The sequence below is a fragment of the Cydia pomonella genome, chromosome 12 (genome assembly GCF_033807575.1).
Source record: "Cydia pomonella isolate Wapato2018A chromosome 12, ilCydPomo1, whole genome shotgun sequence".
Classification (NCBI taxonomy): Eukaryota; Metazoa; Arthropoda; class Insecta; order Lepidoptera; family Tortricidae; genus Cydia; species Cydia pomonella.
In genome coordinates, this window is record NC_084714.1 from 20,825,283 (window position 1) to 20,844,807 (window position 19,525).

The 19,525-nt window shown below is 38.2% G+C and overlaps 1 protein-coding gene across 1 annotated transcript in view; it reads left to right on the forward strand.

The window, feature by feature from the left end:
* The window catches only part of LOC133523830 (peptide transporter family 1-like), a 45,090-nt gene that overhangs the window by 8,275 nt on the left and 17,290 nt on the right, over positions 1 to 19,525 (forward strand). The window contains exons 6-10 of the mRNA XM_061859575.1: positions 80 to 199; positions 6,165 to 6,247; positions 14,642 to 14,812; positions 16,330 to 16,455; positions 16,812 to 16,934. Of these exons, the coding sequence (XP_061715559.1) occupies positions 80 to 199; positions 6,165 to 6,247; positions 14,642 to 14,812; positions 16,330 to 16,455; positions 16,812 to 16,934 (623 nt within the window). The remainder of the gene's footprint in view (positions 1 to 79; positions 200 to 6,164; positions 6,248 to 14,641; positions 14,813 to 16,329; positions 16,456 to 16,811; positions 16,935 to 19,525) is intronic.

The following is a 19,525-nucleotide window of genomic DNA, read 5'->3' on the forward strand; positions in this document are numbered from 1 at the left end:
GAAAGTGGTCTATTATTTTTTATTGTTCATCTTTAACATTATACTTTGTGCGTTTACATTTAAATAACTTTTTTTGCAGGTAGTTTAATAGCCAAGTCTGTGTCACCTATACTGCGGTCCGAAGTCCACTGCTTCGGCGATAAAGACTGCTACTCACTGGCGTTCGGCGCTCCCGGTTTCGTCGTGCTGTGCTCCATAGGTGAGTGAATAATCTTTGTTACAAGCCAGTCTAATAGCCAAATCCGTGTCGCCTATACTGCGGTCCGAAGTGCACTGCTTCGGCGATAAAGACTGCTACTAACTGGCGTTCGGCGCTCCCGGATTCGTCGTACTGTGTTCCATAGGTAAGTGAATAATCTTTGTTACAAGCCAGTCTAATAGCCAAATCCGTGTCGCCTATACTGCGGTCCGAAGTGCACTGCTTCGGCGATAAAGACTGCTACTAACTGGCGTTCGGCGCTCCCGGATTCGTCGTGCTGTGCTCCATAGGTAAGTGAATAATCTTTGTTACAAGCCAGTCTAATAGCCAAATCCGTGTCGCCTATACTGCGGTCCGAAGTGCACTGCTTCGGCGATAAAGACTGCTACTAACTGGCGTTCGGCGCTCCCGGATTCGTCGTACTGTGTTCCATAGGTGTTTTTTTACAGGCAGTCTATTACACAACTAAACTTGGACCTAGCTAACACTGCGCAGCTCTGCATTGAAAATATAACCCATTATATGCATCTGTAAGGCTAAGATGGTCGGCTCTTTATCATTTGTCACCATGCTTGTCACGTTCTAACAAGTATGTAAGTGCGAAAGTGACGGACATAGTGACAAGTGATAAAAATTGAACCATGATGTCACCACTGGGTTATCTACCCTTTTTCATAACTATTCCAAATTTCAAATCGATAGCGTAAGTAGTTCTCGAGATATTTAACGATGTGATGTAATGTAACAGACGGACAGACGGAAAGAGTCGCACCATAAGGGTTCCTTTTTACGTGCTTTTTATCTTTTTGGTCCATATACGGAACCCAAAAAAAAAGTCATGGGCTACAACAGTTTTCATTTCGTCGTGGGCGGTTTACATTTCAGTCCGGAATCAATTACCATACTTATTACGAGGAAAATACCACCATAGACAAAGTTGAACTGTTTTGAACTTTATTACAATGAGATGAGGGTTACAAATGAATGGTCCATTGACTAGTTTGCCGCGTCCGCAAGCTGCCCAGAGGTCTATAAAAAGATCTTCCGTTACATTTTATTTAACAAAACAAAATTTCATTTGCCTTGTCAAGTTTTGACGTATGGGCGGCTAAATAGAGTGTAGTTAGAGGGAGGCAAGCGTCGAAAAACAAAGCCAGGAAGGCAATGGTTTTGGAAATAAAATTTTGCAACATTGTTTTAACGTTGATGACATTGTTCTTCCTAGCGTTATCCATATTGCCACGGCTCATGGGAGCCTGGGGTCAGCTTGACAACTAATACCAAGATTTGGCGTAGGCTTCTATTTTCATTTACAATTGTGTTTATATTTTTATCTCTTTGTAGTCTTTGTACGCATGTGTGTGTTAGAATTACTTTTTTTAGAATAATTTTTAATTACCTGTGAGATCCTGTAATTGGTTTTCTGTTTTAATCTTGTTTTACTGTAAATTTAAAGCTGTTATCCTTATCCTTAACATAAATAAATAAATATACCAACCAACATTTTACAATATGTACCGATTTTAAACATTTAAAGATCCAATATAATATATTTGTAAATCGATAGTTAAACTTAATAGCAGGTACACCTTTAAGAACATTTTTAGTAATATTAGAGGAGAAGGGTCTTGGGGGACTTTCAGTATATGATTCCTGCACCATCTTCGCACTCAAAAGCTTTAATGGTCTCGTGCCTCTGACTCAAGATTTAAATATTTTTTTAATCATTTTTTTATTTAAAAAAATATACAATAGAATGTATAGTGTTATAAAATGACTATAAAATACTAGTTATTCTTAGACAATATGTCTGCGTTCTAATTACCGCGGCAACCATCAAGAAAATAGCGTACTCCTATCTTCAATGCCGGCAACCCCTGCAACCCCTCTGGTGTTAATAGTGTCCATGGGCGACCGTAATTGCTTCTCGTTTGCCTCCTCTATAATAGAAAATTCAATACATAAAAGATCTTTATTGACAGTAACAATATACATAATGGCGTTGAAACTCTAGGTCCATGGGGTCCCAGCGCGCACAAGTTTTTTGGAGAAATCGCGAAACGTCTGGTTGACGTAACTGGTGACCGAAGAGCTGGCGGCTTCCTCGCACAACGTATCACTATTGCGATACAACGAGGAAATGCCGCCAGCATCCTTGGTACAATGCCTCAAGGGCCTATTTTAGATATAAGCTAGTTATAGTAATCATCTGTATATATCCATTATGTATATTGTTATTGTCAATAAATAACATGTGGTATATAATAAGTAGATAACATAATGGATATATACAGATGATTACTATAACTAGCTTATATCTAAAATAGGCCCTTGAGGCATTGTACCAAGGATGCTGGCGGCATTTCCTCGTTGTATCGCAATAGTGATACGTTGTGCGAGGAAGCCGCCAGCTCTTCGGTCACCAGTTACGTCAACCAGACGTTTCGCGATTTCTCCAAAAAACTTGTGCGCGCTGGGACCCCATGGACCTAGAGTTTCAACGCCAAATGGTACAAAATGGTATCTCTCTACCGAGGCTCTTATATTTATTACGTTTCAATATATATATAATATATAAATATTTATAAATACATAAATATATTAAAAGGACTGGGAATTATCTACATTCAACCAAAGACGTATCATTAAAAAGATAGTCCAAAGCGTATTAAATAAATACTCGTAAGTTCAACGAACGCTGCATCATGCAAAATGCAATCGCAAAATATTTACAGAACAAACATGCGTGGTTTGCAAAATAGTGAATCTATAAATCTAGTAGAATCAACAATATCAAGATAAAGTCAGCTTATTTATACGTAATACGTTTATTTATATGCAATCAGGAGTTAGAAAACGCCACATCATATTCGTGTCTAATATACAAATGTATGACATGACGCTATGTCACAAGGCGTTGCTTATGGGCAATTTAATGTAGTTAATAACTTAATACACAAGGAACTGGTAATTATATAAATATAAAAGTCTGACTAGAACTTAAAAATGACCATACGTAGGGTAGAATAGACTCACGCTAGACCGAATCGTCCCCGGGCCGAGGAGTCCGTCACTATGAAGTGAATTGATTAAAAGGAGTGAAATCTCTTATGGCAGAACTGTTGCAAGTGTCCAGCTGTCAGCTATAAATAATAGTTCCAAATCTTTCCAGAGTAGCGCTAGAGTAGCTAAGAACCTAGGCGTTATTGATGGAGTGAATGTGCGCTGTTTATGATTAGATTTTTTTTCAAGTATTCTAGGTATTGTAGCGCCACCTATTTAAGGTTTTTTGATGACACTTTTTGGTACATGGAGATTCCATTCCTTAACTCCACCTTCCATAGTCCGTCACATCATTTTATATGACAGCTGATCGACGATCACGTGGTGCTTTCCATAGAAAACGGAGCGCCGGAAGGTCCGGCTCGGCCCCGGCCAGGTCTAGTTTATGGAGAAGATTTAACTGTCATTGATACGCGTCAAATAGCCGGCAGTTATGTCGACCGTTTTTTGAAGTCATAAATGGACTATATTTGTTTTATTTCATATCCGATTTATATGTTTTAGGTTATAGGACTTATAGGTTTACCTATCTTTTAGGAAATTAAATATTGTCTTTTATGCCGTTTAGTACAGTTTCGATGTCTACCGTTCTCCAATTCTTCCTCAATTGCTCAAAGGTTATCTGGAAGAGATCCCTGAAAGGGAGAAGTTCGCCTTTGTACAAATGATGTATGTTCTGTACTGTTTTATGTTTCTTTCTGTACAATAAAGTGTTTTACTACTACTACTAAGATCTTCGTCGTATATTCCGTCGCAGTTAATACCTCAGCCAGTCTTGGTGGTCTAGTAGTTAATATTATGTCGTCAGACGTGAAAGTTACATATGAGAGTCCAAATCCCGTCTCGGCCACCGGAGGCCTTGGTTATCTTCCCTATATGACGTTTACTTTCATTTATCGTAACTGGTGACCAAAGAGCTGGCGGCTTCCTCGCACAACGTATCAGCATTGCGATACAACGAGGAAATGCCACCAACATCCTTGGTAAAATGCCTCAAGTGTCTATTTTAGATTTAAGCTTTTAACCTTTGTATATTATCTGTTATGTAAACAACGCATTTCCCCATTTATTAAGGTAAATAAATAATGTATCTTGCATTCGGTCTGACCTTACAATTTATCTTTGTTATTAAATGAAGGTGATTCTCTATTTTCAGCACGATATTATTCTTATCTAACTATATTTAGCACAATTAATACTTCCTGTCTATAATATCTATTTACTTTCAAAAGTGAAGGAAAACTTTGCAACTTGGCGAAGGCTTGTCATAATTATAACAGAAAATAAAATTAATAAAGAAAAGTACTGTTTGTTGCTACTTGCTACATTGGATTATTAGCGTTCCGTACCAAAAAGGTACAAAAGGTTTATGGTGCGACTCTGCCCGTCCGTCTGTCTATCACAACGCTAAATATCTCGAGAACCACTTAAGCTAGATTTGAAATTTGGAATAGTTATGAACAACGCTAACCCAGACATATTGTAAATGTTGTTTTTTATTTTATTTTTATAAATTATGGGAAATGCCCAATATGAAAATGGGGCAAAATTTCAGTCTAGTGACTAGGTCAAGTGGGGTATCATTTGAAAGAGCTCAAATTGTACATTCCAAAACATTTTTTCTGAAGGGAATGTGAAAAAAATACCCCTCCTTACCTCAATAACTTTATTATAAAGTCTTTAGTCCTATTTTTCATACAAATTAAAATATTATCTCCAATGTGTCTATGCTATCATGATTCTAATTGTCACGCTTTAAACATGACAAAAATCGCAAATAATGCATCTTAGAATAAACTTTAGTGTACTAAAAATCCAACATCAAATTGAAGTTGAAGTCGTCCCACGTTGAAGGATCGGCTCGGAAGCCCGGGACTGCCGCGGACCAGGCCCAGACACTAAAGCGCCGCAAATATGCGTTCCTAACGGACCAATACGAATTTGCGGCGCTTGCCATAGAAACACTGGGCCCATGGTCGAGCGACACAAAGCAATTTATGAAGGAAGTGTCGGTCCGACTAATAGGTGTCTCGGGCGACCACAGGGCGGGCTCCTTCTTTGCCCAAATATCTATAGACAGCCACTTCCGAGTCTCGGTGATCACGTGATGAGCTATAGAAAGCAAAGTGTCGGACGCTTCGGCCCGGACCCAGACCGTTCTAGCGTAGGTCATCCTTAAAACTAGTCGCAAGTTGGGATTGTCAAAATTATGTCATCAATAGCCCGTAAATAGGAAAGATGAATATGTCCACGGCCGATCGTAAGATCAGGTATATCGTGAAATTCCTATGCATATCGTCAAACGTGAAAATCTTTGACGCCCTGAGTTGACGGAGTAACGAGGCTCCTATAGTAAACACCCTTATAATGGAACAGGCACCAGTAATGGGATGGTATAGACAAATCCTGCAAAACAAGTATTTACCATAAATTTTTAATCGCTGGCAACATTTTACCATAAACAAGAGCCAAAGCGCTGCTTAAGTTAAATTTTTCATTGATATTTGTTATTTTGAAAATGGCGCCATTCATACATTCCATGACTGGAGCAAAAAATACCACAGTTTTAATTGGTTCATAATATTGAAACCAGTTGCAGTAGCTTTCATTAAATACATAGAAAACATGAAGGACGAATTAGACATTCAACTTTTAAAGCTTAAAGCGGTAGAAATTTTACAGATGTCGGTGAAATATCAAAAACACTCCAAATTTTCTCTTAAATGTCAGTTTACCGATCTAATCTAACGAACCTATCCTATCTGTCTATTAGTTTAATGTGACTATCGTCAAAACAATACACAGGAGCATTACGATCTGCCTGATCTTACGATCGCCCGCCGACAAATATACGACTTAATTTCTTTCAATGTTTGTATTTTTCTTTTCGTTTTCTTTTCAGTGATTTTCGTGAGCGCCAGAAGTCTATACGTGATCAAGAAGCCTCAGGGGAACGTGGTAGTAGACTTCGTCAAATGTGTTACAGTGAGTACTCAGACACACCACACACATAACATAACTGTACGTTGTATTTGCTTACGGTGGCGTCGTTGATCGGGTCGCCACTTTCCCGAATGAAGGTGGCGATGGCTGAGATACGCGTCATACTCGTGAAAATTAGTCCTGTATCTTATCTATATATACCTGCACTCCCTTAAAAGGGAACTTTACAATGATTGAAGTTTGAGTCTGCCCGCATTGCGGTTACTTCACATTTAAATTCAAATCAGGTTGGTATTGTAAACGTAAGACGTAAGAGACGGGTCGCTAATATAAACTGATAAGGAGCAAATTCTACACTAGCATTACTGCAGCAGTATTTCAGCGCGACATTAATGCCGACTGCATCGGTGCTGCAAATGTCAAAAATCCAGACAGACCGTTGATTTTGATATTTACGGCTGCATAGTCGGCAGTAATGTCGCGCTGGAATACTGCTGCAGTAATGCTGGTGTAGTCTAAATCCGAACAGTACTTATAGTCTTCATTTTGCTTATAAATTGTTCTTGGCTTATAATATCACACACATCATAATGAACTGTGATCATTGGATCAACTTTGGTCAACGTGGGATTTGAACCTACATTTTTTTGATTACCCGTCTAATGTGTCACCAATTTCGCTCCCTGACCATGCGTCCTTCACAGATATTATACAGGGCGTCCCAAGACTATGGGACATCAAGGGAAAGTACCTTAAATATAAGACGTAGGATATTTTGCTAAAAGGAGACTTTATTTTATTTTCAAAACTGAGTAATACTGCATTCAAAAAAAAAAAAAGTTACTTTGTCTGGAAATCGAACCGACTCGAATGTGAAAAAAAAAAAACATCATGTATTTTTAAGATGGCAATCGAAAGAATGCATAAAAAATAAGTCATCTCAGAAATATGATATCGCAAAACAAATGAATAGAGTAAAATTTTTGATTAAAATTTCAAGATTTGGTTTAATTCTCAGAAAAAGTAAGCAATTTTCAATTTTTTTTAGAAATTCTTTGAATGCAATATTACTTACTTTTAAAAATAAAAATAAAGTCTTCTTTCAGCAAAATATCCTATCTACGATATTTAAGGTACTTTCCCTTGATGTCCCATAGTCTTGGGACACCCTGTATACATGAAATCTGTATATTAAACTAATGATACGGTTTAAATCACGTATTTTAACAGTCACTCGCGCGACATGTTTCCATCCACCGCCGTCTCCATTTTCAAGCGCTAATAGTGCATGAGCTGCACCATCTACAGTAGTGTTGGGCAAACTTTATTCATGGGGGGCCAGAAAATAAAAAAAATCCGAGAAGAGCTGGAACTGCTGAATAAATGCATTTTGATTTGAAATCGTATGTCGTTAGCCATGTACTAATTATTTCGACCGGCGGCGGGACGGATGAAACCTTTGCGGGGGCCGGAGGCAGGGCCGTACTTTGCACACGACTGATCTACAGAATGACGATTAGGTACTGCAACTTTGCATATAAATTTACAGTTTTTATTATCTACTCGTCTTTGTTGGAATAAAACGAGGAGAATTCCCGCGAAATTCCATTGTTTTGTTTATGTTCTTAGAGTTTATTGGAAGGAGTTTTGGTTATTTTAGGTAGGGGAATAACTAAATTGTTATATTCTTCTTAGAGTGTAAGTATCAATAGTATAAAAGACAATTCCGATTCGTTTTTGGGTCTGAAATGATGTGGCAATCTCATTTGGTTGCCATTTGCCTTGTCGTATAGCTGCGAGTAATATCTTACATGTCAATAGCAGGTTTTCAATTTTTAAATGCCACTCTTCTATTTCTAGGTATACAGGCACAACCATTGAAATATACCTAAGGACGGGCCTTACGGGCAATAAGAATGGGGCCAGAGGGCCTACCGCGAACCACGTTTGACGTGTTGCCTCCCTGTCATACTTACGTACGAATTTACAAGTGCGATAGAGAGGCAACATGTCGAACGTGGTTCGCGGTAGGCCTTCAGTACAGCGGTGTCGCGCACACGAATTCGAGCCAATCGTGCAGTCTAACGCCACAAAGCGATTGGTTGATGAGTTCGCATCACGCGCGCGATCGGTCGCAACTAGTTGCGTTAGACTGCACGATTGGCTCGAATGCATGGGTGACACCACTGAACTAGCCTCACTCTTAGTGCCCGTAAGGCCCATCCTTAGATATATGTCAATGGGCACAACCTGTTTTTGCATTCAACAAGCGAACTGAACGCTAACTATATTGATCTTGTAGTTTGCGGTAAACATCGTGTTTACTCCCATTACTGTACAAACTTGAACTTTAATCTTGATAAAGTTAGGCTATGAGAAGGGTTAAATTTCGGTTAAACTTTAAATGGGTTGATATTTGAATAATTGGTACAGAGTTAACTGCCTACTAATTTGTCTAATAGGGAGCGTGCTAGTGCATGCAATCCACGACGTGATAACGCCCAGTTTAAGTCCGCAGCAAACTCGGTCGAATGCCACCTTCCTATGCACTTTATATTATTGTAGGTCGTATTGCACTTTATATTATTGTAGGTCGTATTGCACTTTATATTATTGTAGGTCGTATTGCACTTTATATTATTGTAGGTCGTTTTATACTCGACATCTGGGGGCCTACCGCGAAAAGCGAATTTCGCGAATTGCGGGGATTTTCTCTTTTACTCTCACTAAGACGTACTTAACTAGAGTGACAGAGAAAAATGCCCGCAATTGACGAACTTCGATTTTCGCGGTTGTAGCCCTGGGGGCCTACCGCGAACCATGTTCGACGTGTTGCCTGCCTGTCACACTTAAGTACGAATTTACAAGTGCGACAGAGAGGCAACACGGTTCGCGGTAGGCCCTCTGATATAATACTATACACCAACACGCACCACACTTTTGTATACTCTATAGCGTCTATACTACGACACTTATTATTATTTTATAGGCAAACTACTAATTATTTTTGTATATTTATATATTTTTTTTGTTACATCGATAATCTGTTCGTGATCTGGGTTTTAGCAAAATTATCAGTGCTTCACCCGAAAGAGTGGAGAGTATTACTGAGCCAGAATCCTTTTGTTTTGCTGCAACGCCCACAGCAGACCTTACCTTTTTTTTTTTTGTTTTATATATGGCTTACTGTTGATTGCCAGTGTCATGTCGATTTATTTATGATAACAAACGTATTTCGGGGGCGCGAATTTTTATCAAACACAAGGTTGCTAATCCAAATGAGAATGTAGGAACGATAGTAAATTTAGATGTAAAGAAAAATCAAAACATTAGTACAATATATAAGTAACTAGGAAACCTTACCTTTTATTGATGCGTTTTGTTCTTTATTTAATTTTAATTTGGTGTTGCTATTTATTAAGTTATTTATTTTATTGGTATTCAGGACAACAACAGCCGTAGATATACAATTTACATATGTATTTTTACCTAGTATTAGGCCAATAACAGTTATCCGTTGTTTTCAGAGTTAATAAATCGGTTTAATAAGTATAAAAAAGTCGCTTTTTTGATGGCGGTGTCGCTACTATGGGACTTACAATTATTCTGGACGTTCTTGTTGACAGATATCAAAGTGACAAGGAACACTTTTACGAAAATATATGTACCAATTAAATATATAAGTATAAATATGTAAGTATTAATCCATAATTACTTACATACATACTTATTAATCTTATTATGTATAAAAACATACAAAAAGTAAAAAAAAAAAACAAAAAAATTTTTTTGGCGGATTTGACTTAATTTTGTATAACATTTTTTCCTTCTTATGACCTCAGCAATACGTGATTCATTTTTTCCGTGTCCTCGCGGGCACCTTGTATAATAACGAAACTTAATTGAATCATGTACTCAAGTAAGTCCACTTAAGTTTTTGATGTTTTTTCAAGCCGTAACTCGTATTCGTAAATAATTTATAGCGGCATAAAACTTCGTCGCAAAAGCCGCCATGATGGATGTTCGACGCATTTCCCTGTAGGTGCAAACTTAATTTGCAATGTTTTCACTAAAATGAACTTTTCATTACGTTGATAAAATTATGTTCCTACTGCATATTAATAATTGAATTAATATACAACGTGTCCCAAAACTCAACGATAAGCCGGCACCAGAGGATGGAGCTGCTTATGATTAGTCGAGAAAAAATAAGGAAAAAAATATATCTCAATTATTTTAGAAATTACAGAAAAAAAATGAAATTCATTGAAAATCGACATCCCTAATGGTATTTTTAACGACCATGTCTACAAATATTCAAATATTACTGTTTTTTATTTTGTTTTTGGAAACTTCAGTAGCCCTGCTATCTAACACAGTTCTTAAAAATACAATCATCATGGTGTAAAAAAATAGTATCGACACCACTATGGCAATTATTTTCAAAAGTTGACGCAACTAACCAAGATTCCAAAATGGTATAATACTTTGGGAAACCTAGTCACAACAAAAAACAACGAATTTTTAAACAAGAACCGACATTTTTAAATGTTTATATTAATCACTTTTGAAAAGGGTTGTTGTTGCAAGTTTTAAAATTTCAATGGAAAATGTGGGTAGTTAATACAATTTTCAAGTCAGTACACTCTGATCCTTTGTTCGCTGTGCACCGTTCCGTATTAATTGATGTGGCTCTCATACTAACAACTCTTGGCTTTGCTTTTTGGACTGGTGATCTGCAAACTGTACTGACCTGGCATTATTTTGGACTGTGATTGTGTTTTGTGTATTGGACTTTTTCCGTATTCTGGACCATTTCTTTGCATTTATTCAACATTTTTCAACAACAAAAATCCTTTTTTGGGTACAGTAAAAGTGATTACCGCCAACATTAAATAATGTCGATTCTTGTTTAAAAATTCGTTGTTTTTTTTTGTGACTAGGTTTCCTAAAGTATTATACCATTTTGGAATCTTGGTTAGTTGCGTCAACTTTTGAAAATAATTGCCATAGTGGTGTCGATACTATTTTTTTACACCATGATGATTGAAAGTGGACTGTAAGAAAAAATCTTTCAAAATTGTAGGGACAAAATGAATTTTGATTATTTTTTGTGTAAAAACTACATGTATTATGGTATTTTTAAGAACTGTGTTAGATAGCAGGGCTACTTAAGTTTCCAAAAACAAAAAAAAAACAGTAATATTTGAATATTTGTGACATGGTCGTTAAAAATACCATTAGGGATGTCGATTTTCGATGAATTTCATTTTTTTTCTGTAATTTCTAAAATAATTGAGATATATTTTTTTCCTTATTTTTTCTCGACTAATCATAAGCAGCTCCATCCTCTGGTGCCGGCTTATCGTTGAGTTTTGGGACACGTTGTAGATACAACGTAACACTTACTACTTATTAAAATTAGTTAAAATACAACCATTATATAAAGGCAAAGGCGAAATGAATGAGCCCAAAAACTTTCGACCAATATCTCTGATCCCAATAATATCTAAGATTTTTGAACATATGCTGAGTTCTAAAATAATGAGCCATATTACCTGTAATAACCTACTTAATCAACAACAATACGCGTACCAACCAGGCCGATCTACTACTACTGCAGCTCGAGACGTAATCTCGCGGGTACTATCGCACCTCGAGGGCGGGCGGCAAGTAGCAGCCATCTTTTGCGACTTGTCCCGCGCCTTCGAAATGATAGATCACTCCCTCTTATTGAAAAAGCTGGCGAGATATGGTTTTGAAGGCAAATTTTATAGCACCATTGTGTCATTCCTAAAAGACCGAAAGCAAACTACCTGCGTCCTTAACTCAAGATCTGACCTAGAATCTATAGGAGATTGTGCCGTACCACAAGGATCAAGCATGGGAAATAACCTCTTTCTCATGCTCGTAAATGACGTAACTGCGGCATCTCCTGAACTAGAATACGTAATCTATGCCGATGATACTTGCATAATAGTAGAAGCTGACAATTACAATAGCCTTGAATCAAAAATTAATTTAGCAATATTTGATATCAACAAATGGTTTTTGGCAAATGGAATGCTTTTAAATTTAGAAAAAACTAACATTATTCACTTTCAATTACGGAACACCAAAACAAAAAATCTCTTAAATATTAAAGTCGATAATATTCTAGTTCCACAGGTGGAACAAACTAAGTACTTGGGATATGTCATTGACTCAGGGTTAACATGGTCCTCTCACATAGACCAGCTTTGTGACTCACTTTCGTCTGCGTGTTTCGCCCTGTCCAGACTCGCGCCAAGCCTATCTCCAAAAAACCTGAAAAAGGCCTATTACGGATACTTTCACTCCATCCTCATCCGAGGCGTTGATCTCTGGGGTCTGGCCGCAAATCGTGACAAGGTTTTCAAAATTCAAAAACGAGCTTTGCGTGTTATCTCCAACAAACCGTTCGATCACCCCGCCAAGGAACTATTTAAGACCCATAAGATACTAACACTACCCGCCGTTTATATATTAGAAGCTTGCAAATACGTTAGAACAAACCTTAACACATACATAAAAACCTGTACCCGCGATGTAAATAGCCGCAGATTGCCCGTACTAGTCGCTCCTATTCAACGACTCGCGAAGGTCCGAAAGTCACTCAGTGTTATTGGGCCCAAAATATACAACAAAATTCCTAATGACATTAAATTGACAGAAAGCGACTCGTTATTCGCTAAAAAACTGAAATGTTTACTACTAGACCAAGCATGTTATTCTGTCGATGATTTTATGAAGGAGATAATTTAAAAAAAAAAAAACATATTGTAATAACTATTACAATATGTTTTTTAAGGAACCGTAAACTTTCATTGTTAATTTTTATATAGAATTATGTATAACTGTGACCTGTAAAAAATTTTTTTTACCAATAAAGAAACTAAACTAAACTAAACTAAACTGAATATCTCCGAATCCCTATTGTAATTATTTATTATTTACAATTGGTTAAAATTTGTATGGATGATAAAACTTTACTTTGTATAAGTATTGTGTGTATTTTTCTTGAAAACGCTCCTGTAAATGATTCATGAAAATATTTCAAAAGGTTTCTATTCTATAGTAAATATCAACATAATTACTGAATAAACTGTATAGGTAAGCTCGTTCCTATATTATCTGAGTTTTCAAATTGTATAACGATTTCTCGTCTCAGCTCAGCCCCAGATGCGGGCAAATTCTGTTTGTTTTAAATAACGTCTGAATATATTCCCGCCACTTTGCCTCTATGTATTGCGTTCTACAACATAGGTATCACATAAAAAAAATTATCTAGTTAAATACATCTTTTTTTTTTTTTACGGAGTGGGAATGCATTTACGCACGGTGTGTGGGACTCGCCGCTCCTTTCCCCTCTCCTGGCAAGAGGGGGGGAGAATTTGGCCCTACCCACTAAACCCACTCCGGCGTTTCACCCACTTTGCCGTTTATGAGGGCGCACTGGGATCGATGATATTCCACCACGGTAGTTAAATACATCTAACTAACTGCTTTGGCTCAGCGATCCAAAAAGAATCTTGGCCTCCGAAACGAGAGAACGCCACCTGTCCCGATCCAGCGCGGTTTCCTGCCATGAATTGGCATTCAGCCGACGCAGGTCCGCCTCCACGACATCACGCCAGCGGTACCTGGGGCGCCCGATCGGTACTACTTACTACAAAAGTCGGTTCTCCATACAAACGTAGTTACGCTCTCAGTTTAAACGACTAGCTAGATTGCTCTGAAACTTTGTATTTACAATAAAATAAGGTATATCTAGTCCTGTATTCGTTCATGCAGCTTCAGATGCCATAGTTAAAAATACAGCGAATTTAAGTTTTTCATACAAAACTTGTTTTTGCTGTTTTTCGTTTGTTTCATAAACTGGAGCCATGTAAAATAATTACAGGAACAGTACCCCTAGTGTAACTAAATTCGATTTTCAAACGTGACGTACGCGTTTGCGTTTAGTCTCATTTTGTATTGGATTTCGAAAGAGCGCGCCAAGCGGGACGTTTTGGAACCTCAAAATCCTATACAAAATGAGACTTAACGCAAACGCGTTCGTCACGTTATGATGTCGATCAAAGTTACACTAGAGGTACAGGACTAGATATAACCTCATGACATTGTATGTCATTACAATCCAACACGTAGTTTTTAGGGTTCCGTAGCCAAATGGCAAAAAACGGAACCCTTATAGATTCGTCATGTCCGTCTGTCTGTCCGATTATTTGTTAGTAAAATAGGCTCTTTTAGCTCTTACTGTACTCACTGTGAAATTAGGTCGACTTGTATAAGATTGTAAAGTGTCCTCCCTACAACTTTTACTCGTTTATAGATAAACGAATAAAAGTGCGTGTGATTGTCCGTTTTTTATTCCCTACCAAAATCATCATACTTAAATATTTTCCTTCTTTACAGTTGGGTCTGAAAAACCTAATCCTGCGCCGGAAGAAGGACGCCAACTCCCATTGGCTGGACAGCACGCAGCATCAGTACGACCAGCGCTTCATCAGAGATATCAAGAAGACGCTATCTATCCTGATGCTGTTCACTGTCCTACCTGTATTCTGGGCCTTACTTGACCAAATGGTAAGTGCATGTACTGCATATGCTTGGTTTCGATAATTCCCATTGACTGGAAAGCACCCAGCATTAGTACGACCAGCGCTTCATCAGAGATATCAAGAAGATGTTCTCTTCCCTGATGCTTTCCTTAGCTTTGCTTGATCAGATGGTAACTGATGATGAAGTGAAGAACTTATATAGTCAGGTCAGAATCAGTAGTAGCGGAACGAAAAACGTACCACAGTATCTGCCACTCTTATTGTTCTGCACTTACTTACTTGGCTGGCGCGATGACCCAAAATGAGTCGGTCCCGAGCGGATTCGCGCCAGCTTTCGCTGACGCCGAGCTCTGCTTCCACTCTATCCACCCATCGATATTTAGGATGAGAGTATAACCCACAGGGCGGCGTCAAGTTAGTCGACCCAAGTAAGGCCTTTTGACTGCCCGATCGTCACCCATCCTTTCGAGGTGGTCAAGCCAGCGGAGACAATGTGCTTTAGTCTGACCTATTATTTTCTTATTGTTCTACAGCGATTTCTCTTTTTGTTAACACGTTCCCTGACAGTACGTCACTAGGCGGGAAATTCACAGGTAGCGATACGACAGTACGTCAAAAGACGTACCTATTTTTTTGAAGATTAGGGGCACTACGTCGGCCGACGATAGATTTTCATATAAATACTATGAAGAGTAGTGTTCACTGTCATATCGTATGCAATCTTGTATTTCCTACTGCCGTATCAAGCGTATTTTTTTTTATACTATGTCGGTGGCAAACAAGCATACGGCCCGCCTGATGGTAAGCAGTATCCGTAGCCTATGTACGCCTGCAACTCCAGAGGAGTTACATAGTGTTAGTTTTGATAGCTCTATTATTGTCCCTTACACACACACACTTAGACCATTCGCACTTGAGCACTACGTCGAGCGGCGTGCGCGCACACATAATTTCTTAAACAATCGCTATATTTAATTTGTGTTGCGATATCTAGCAACGAAAACTAATTTCAGTCAAAGATATATGTTAGTTCAATGTCCATATGTTATTCCAGCATGTAGTTATAAAATGAGAGCGTAACTTCAATTGTATGAAAAGGTGAATTCGGCGGCTCTGTACTGGCGAGTCTTCAGGTTATTTGACTTTCCTATGACAATAGGTACCTTATCATAAAATATATAAGACTTTTAATCCTAATTTCTTGCCGAACCTTTAATAGGCATGTCCCTTTGAGAACAGGCTCGGTAAAAGGCACGAAGTAGCAATAAGTTATTCCATATTCTCTCTACTAAAAAGAAATACAAATAAAACCCTTTTTTGATAAGAGCATGTAGATTTAACAAAGTTATTTTTCAAAAATTAATATTATTAATGAATCCTTGACTTAAACTCAAGTACTTTTGATTGTAAATGAAACGTGATTTTTTGTATTGTCAACAAAAACACGCAATTTTTTCCAAAAGTTTTTGAAAATCATGTTTACATTTTTTTCCAGTTTTTAAAATTTTTGAAGTTACATATGAGGTTTATTTTTGCGTACAGGGCTCTCGCTGGACATTACAAGCGACGAAGGTGTCCGGAAACCTGGGTTTCGTCACCATCAAGCCGGATCAGCTGCAAGTTATCAATCCCATCTCCATTATCGTGCTGATACCGCTGCTGCAGAAGGTAACCTTCGTTTTTGATATTTGTCATTTTATTTTAAAGTTGTACACTACTTTAATTTTCGGCAAATGTTATCTTTGTACCTACTTACCTGTTTTTCGGTCACAAGTTGATAGCATTTTTGCTTTTTAAAAATATAATACCTACTACTAATAAATATAATACGGGTGGTGGCCGAGTGCATTTGATATTTACCACTAGCATTTTGGTGAAGGACAACATTGTGAGGAAACCTCGCGAATGAATGTGTAGTCCCCAACACTTATTGGGCCACCGTGGGGACTATTAGCCCAGCTCGCTCGCGCATTAGAGAAGGCTTGAGCCCTTATTTATTAATATGTGTATAATTCGTATTTCAGTATGTTTACCCGTTTTTCGAGCGACGAAACATGCTAGTGAATCCTCTCCACAAACTGACGCTCGGCGGTGTGCTGGCCGGAATCGCGTTCATAGTGTCAGCCGTCATGGAGATATATCTCAAGGTACGTGCCCGAATAGGAGGGCAACATGCCAGTGAATCCTCCACATAAGCTGATGCTGTGTGCTGGCCGGCTTCGCGTTCATAGTGTCAGCCGTCATGGAGATATATCTCAAGGGGTACGTGCCCGAACAGGGGGGCATCATGCTAGTGAATCCTCTACATAAGCTGACGCTGTGTGCTGATCAGCATCACGGTCATAGTGTCAGCCATTATGGAGATATATCTCAAGGTACGTGCCCGAACAGGAGGGCAACATGCCAGTGAATCCTCCACATAAGCTGATGCTGTGTGCTGGCCGGCTTCGCGTTCATAGTGTCAGCCGTCATGGAGATATATCTCAAGGGGTACGTGCCCGAACAGGGGGGCATCATGCTAGTGAATCCTCTACATAAGCTGACGCTGTGTGCTGATCAGCATCACGGTCATAGTGTCAGCCATTATGGAGATATATCTCTAGGTACGTGCCCGAAGAGGGGGGCAATATGCTAGTGAATCCTCTACATAAGCTGACGCTGTGTGCTGACCGGCATCGCGTTCATAGTGTCAGTTGTTATGGAGATTCGTAGCAGCTCTAGGTACATGCCCGAACAGGGGGGCAACATACCAGTGAATCCTCCACATAAGCTGACGCTGTGTGCTGGCCGGCATCGCGTTCATAGTGTCAGCCGTCATGGAGATATATACCTCAAGGTACGTGCCCGAACTGGAGGGCAACATGCCAGTGAATCCTCCACATAAGCTGATGCTGTGTGCTGGCCGGCTTCGCGTTCATAGTGTCAGCCGTCATGGAGATACGAGTATATCTCAAGGTACGTGCCCGAACAGGGGAGAAACATGCTAGTGAATCCTCTCCATAAGCTGACGCTGTGGGCTGACTAGCATTGCGTTCATAGTGTCAGCCATCATGGAGATATATCTCAAGGTACGTGCCCGAACAGGGGGGCGACATGCTAGTGAATCTTCTACATAAGCTGACGCTCTTGTTTTTAATGTAGTACCTAATACGAGTGTATTGGTTGTAGGAAATGGCAAAGGATCAAAACATTACATTGTTTTCAGTGCAATACTGTACTGTAACTAAAATTGTATTACTAGTTATGTAAAACTTAAACGCTCTGCGAAGAAACCTTATTAAGAATTTTCTCAAGAAACAGAAATGTTCGTATTCAGATTTCAATTTCAATTTGGCGTACTAATACTAAAACTTGAGGATTCCTCACAATGCAATGTTAAAAGAACATTCGTAGACAATCTGAATGGTGTCAGTTCTAAGTTCCGCGGTTTTAGATCGAAACTTTTTAAACTTGCACATTCGCTAAAGAATTTCAAGTCTTCATGCAATTTTCTCGGTACTGTGCAAATTCCTACCTTGTTCTCCTTACAACTATTCCTAAATATGTTCAGAAATGTATAGCGTAGTTTGCAATCCGATATTCCAATAAAAATATCGAGAAAGTAATGTTAGAATATTTTCAGTTTGTGTTTGGAAGATTTATAATAATACATTTTCGATACTAGTTTAGTTCCCTTATTTGCTCGTGTTTATATTCTACGATTTACTAGTTTATACTTTATGCCCATTTTACGCAGAAAATGTAAATTAACGTCAATTACATGCTTCAATTTGACATATACATATTGATTGAGCAATTTATGAACTTTCAAGCGATCCTAGCGATATAACGGAATACCGAATTGCATAAAAAAGAACCATTATTTTGCTTAATAAAGCACGGTCCTTTTTTTTGCAATTCCATTTCCAGAGAAAATGTTTTAAACTGAATAAATCTTATCAAATCATTTTGATTTGGATGTCAATCGCTTCAGCATAACATATTGTAGGTGTATAGGTTTGGTTTAAAAAAAATGTATTGCACTTTTTGAAAACGAAAACCTATACACCTAGTTAGGGTTCCGTAGCCAAATGGCAAAAAACGGAACCCTTATAGATTCGTCATGTCCGTCTGTCTGTCCGATTATGTCACCGCCACTTTTTTCCGAAACTATAAGAGCTATACTGTTTAAACTTGGTAAGTAGATGTATTCTATGAACCGCATTAGGATTTTTACACAAAAATAGAAAAAAAAACAAAAAAATTTTAGGGGTTCCCCATAGAACTGAAACTCAAAAAATCTTTTTTCATCAAATGGTATCTATGGATAGGTCTTTAAAAATGATATTGAGGTTTCTAATATCTTTTTTTTTTTTAACTGAATAGTTTGCGCTAGAGACACTTCCAAAGTGGTAAAATGTGTCCCCCCCCCCCCCCCGTAACTTCTAAAATAACAGAATGAAAAATCTAAAAAAATATATGATATACATTACCATGCAAACTTCCACCGAAAATTGGTTTGAACGAGATCTAGTAAGTAGTTTTTTTTAATACGTCATAAATGATACGGAACCCTTCTTGGGCGAGTCCGACTCGCACTTAGCCGCTTTTTTTCATTGTGTCAATAACATACTAAAAAGTCATGGGGAATGGAAAATATTTAGAGGTGAAAAAACGTTTTCTGTTTTTGTTGGTCGATCACGTAGTATACTTCACTCTTAAGTAAGTAAGTAAGTAAGTAAATATTCTTTATTGCACC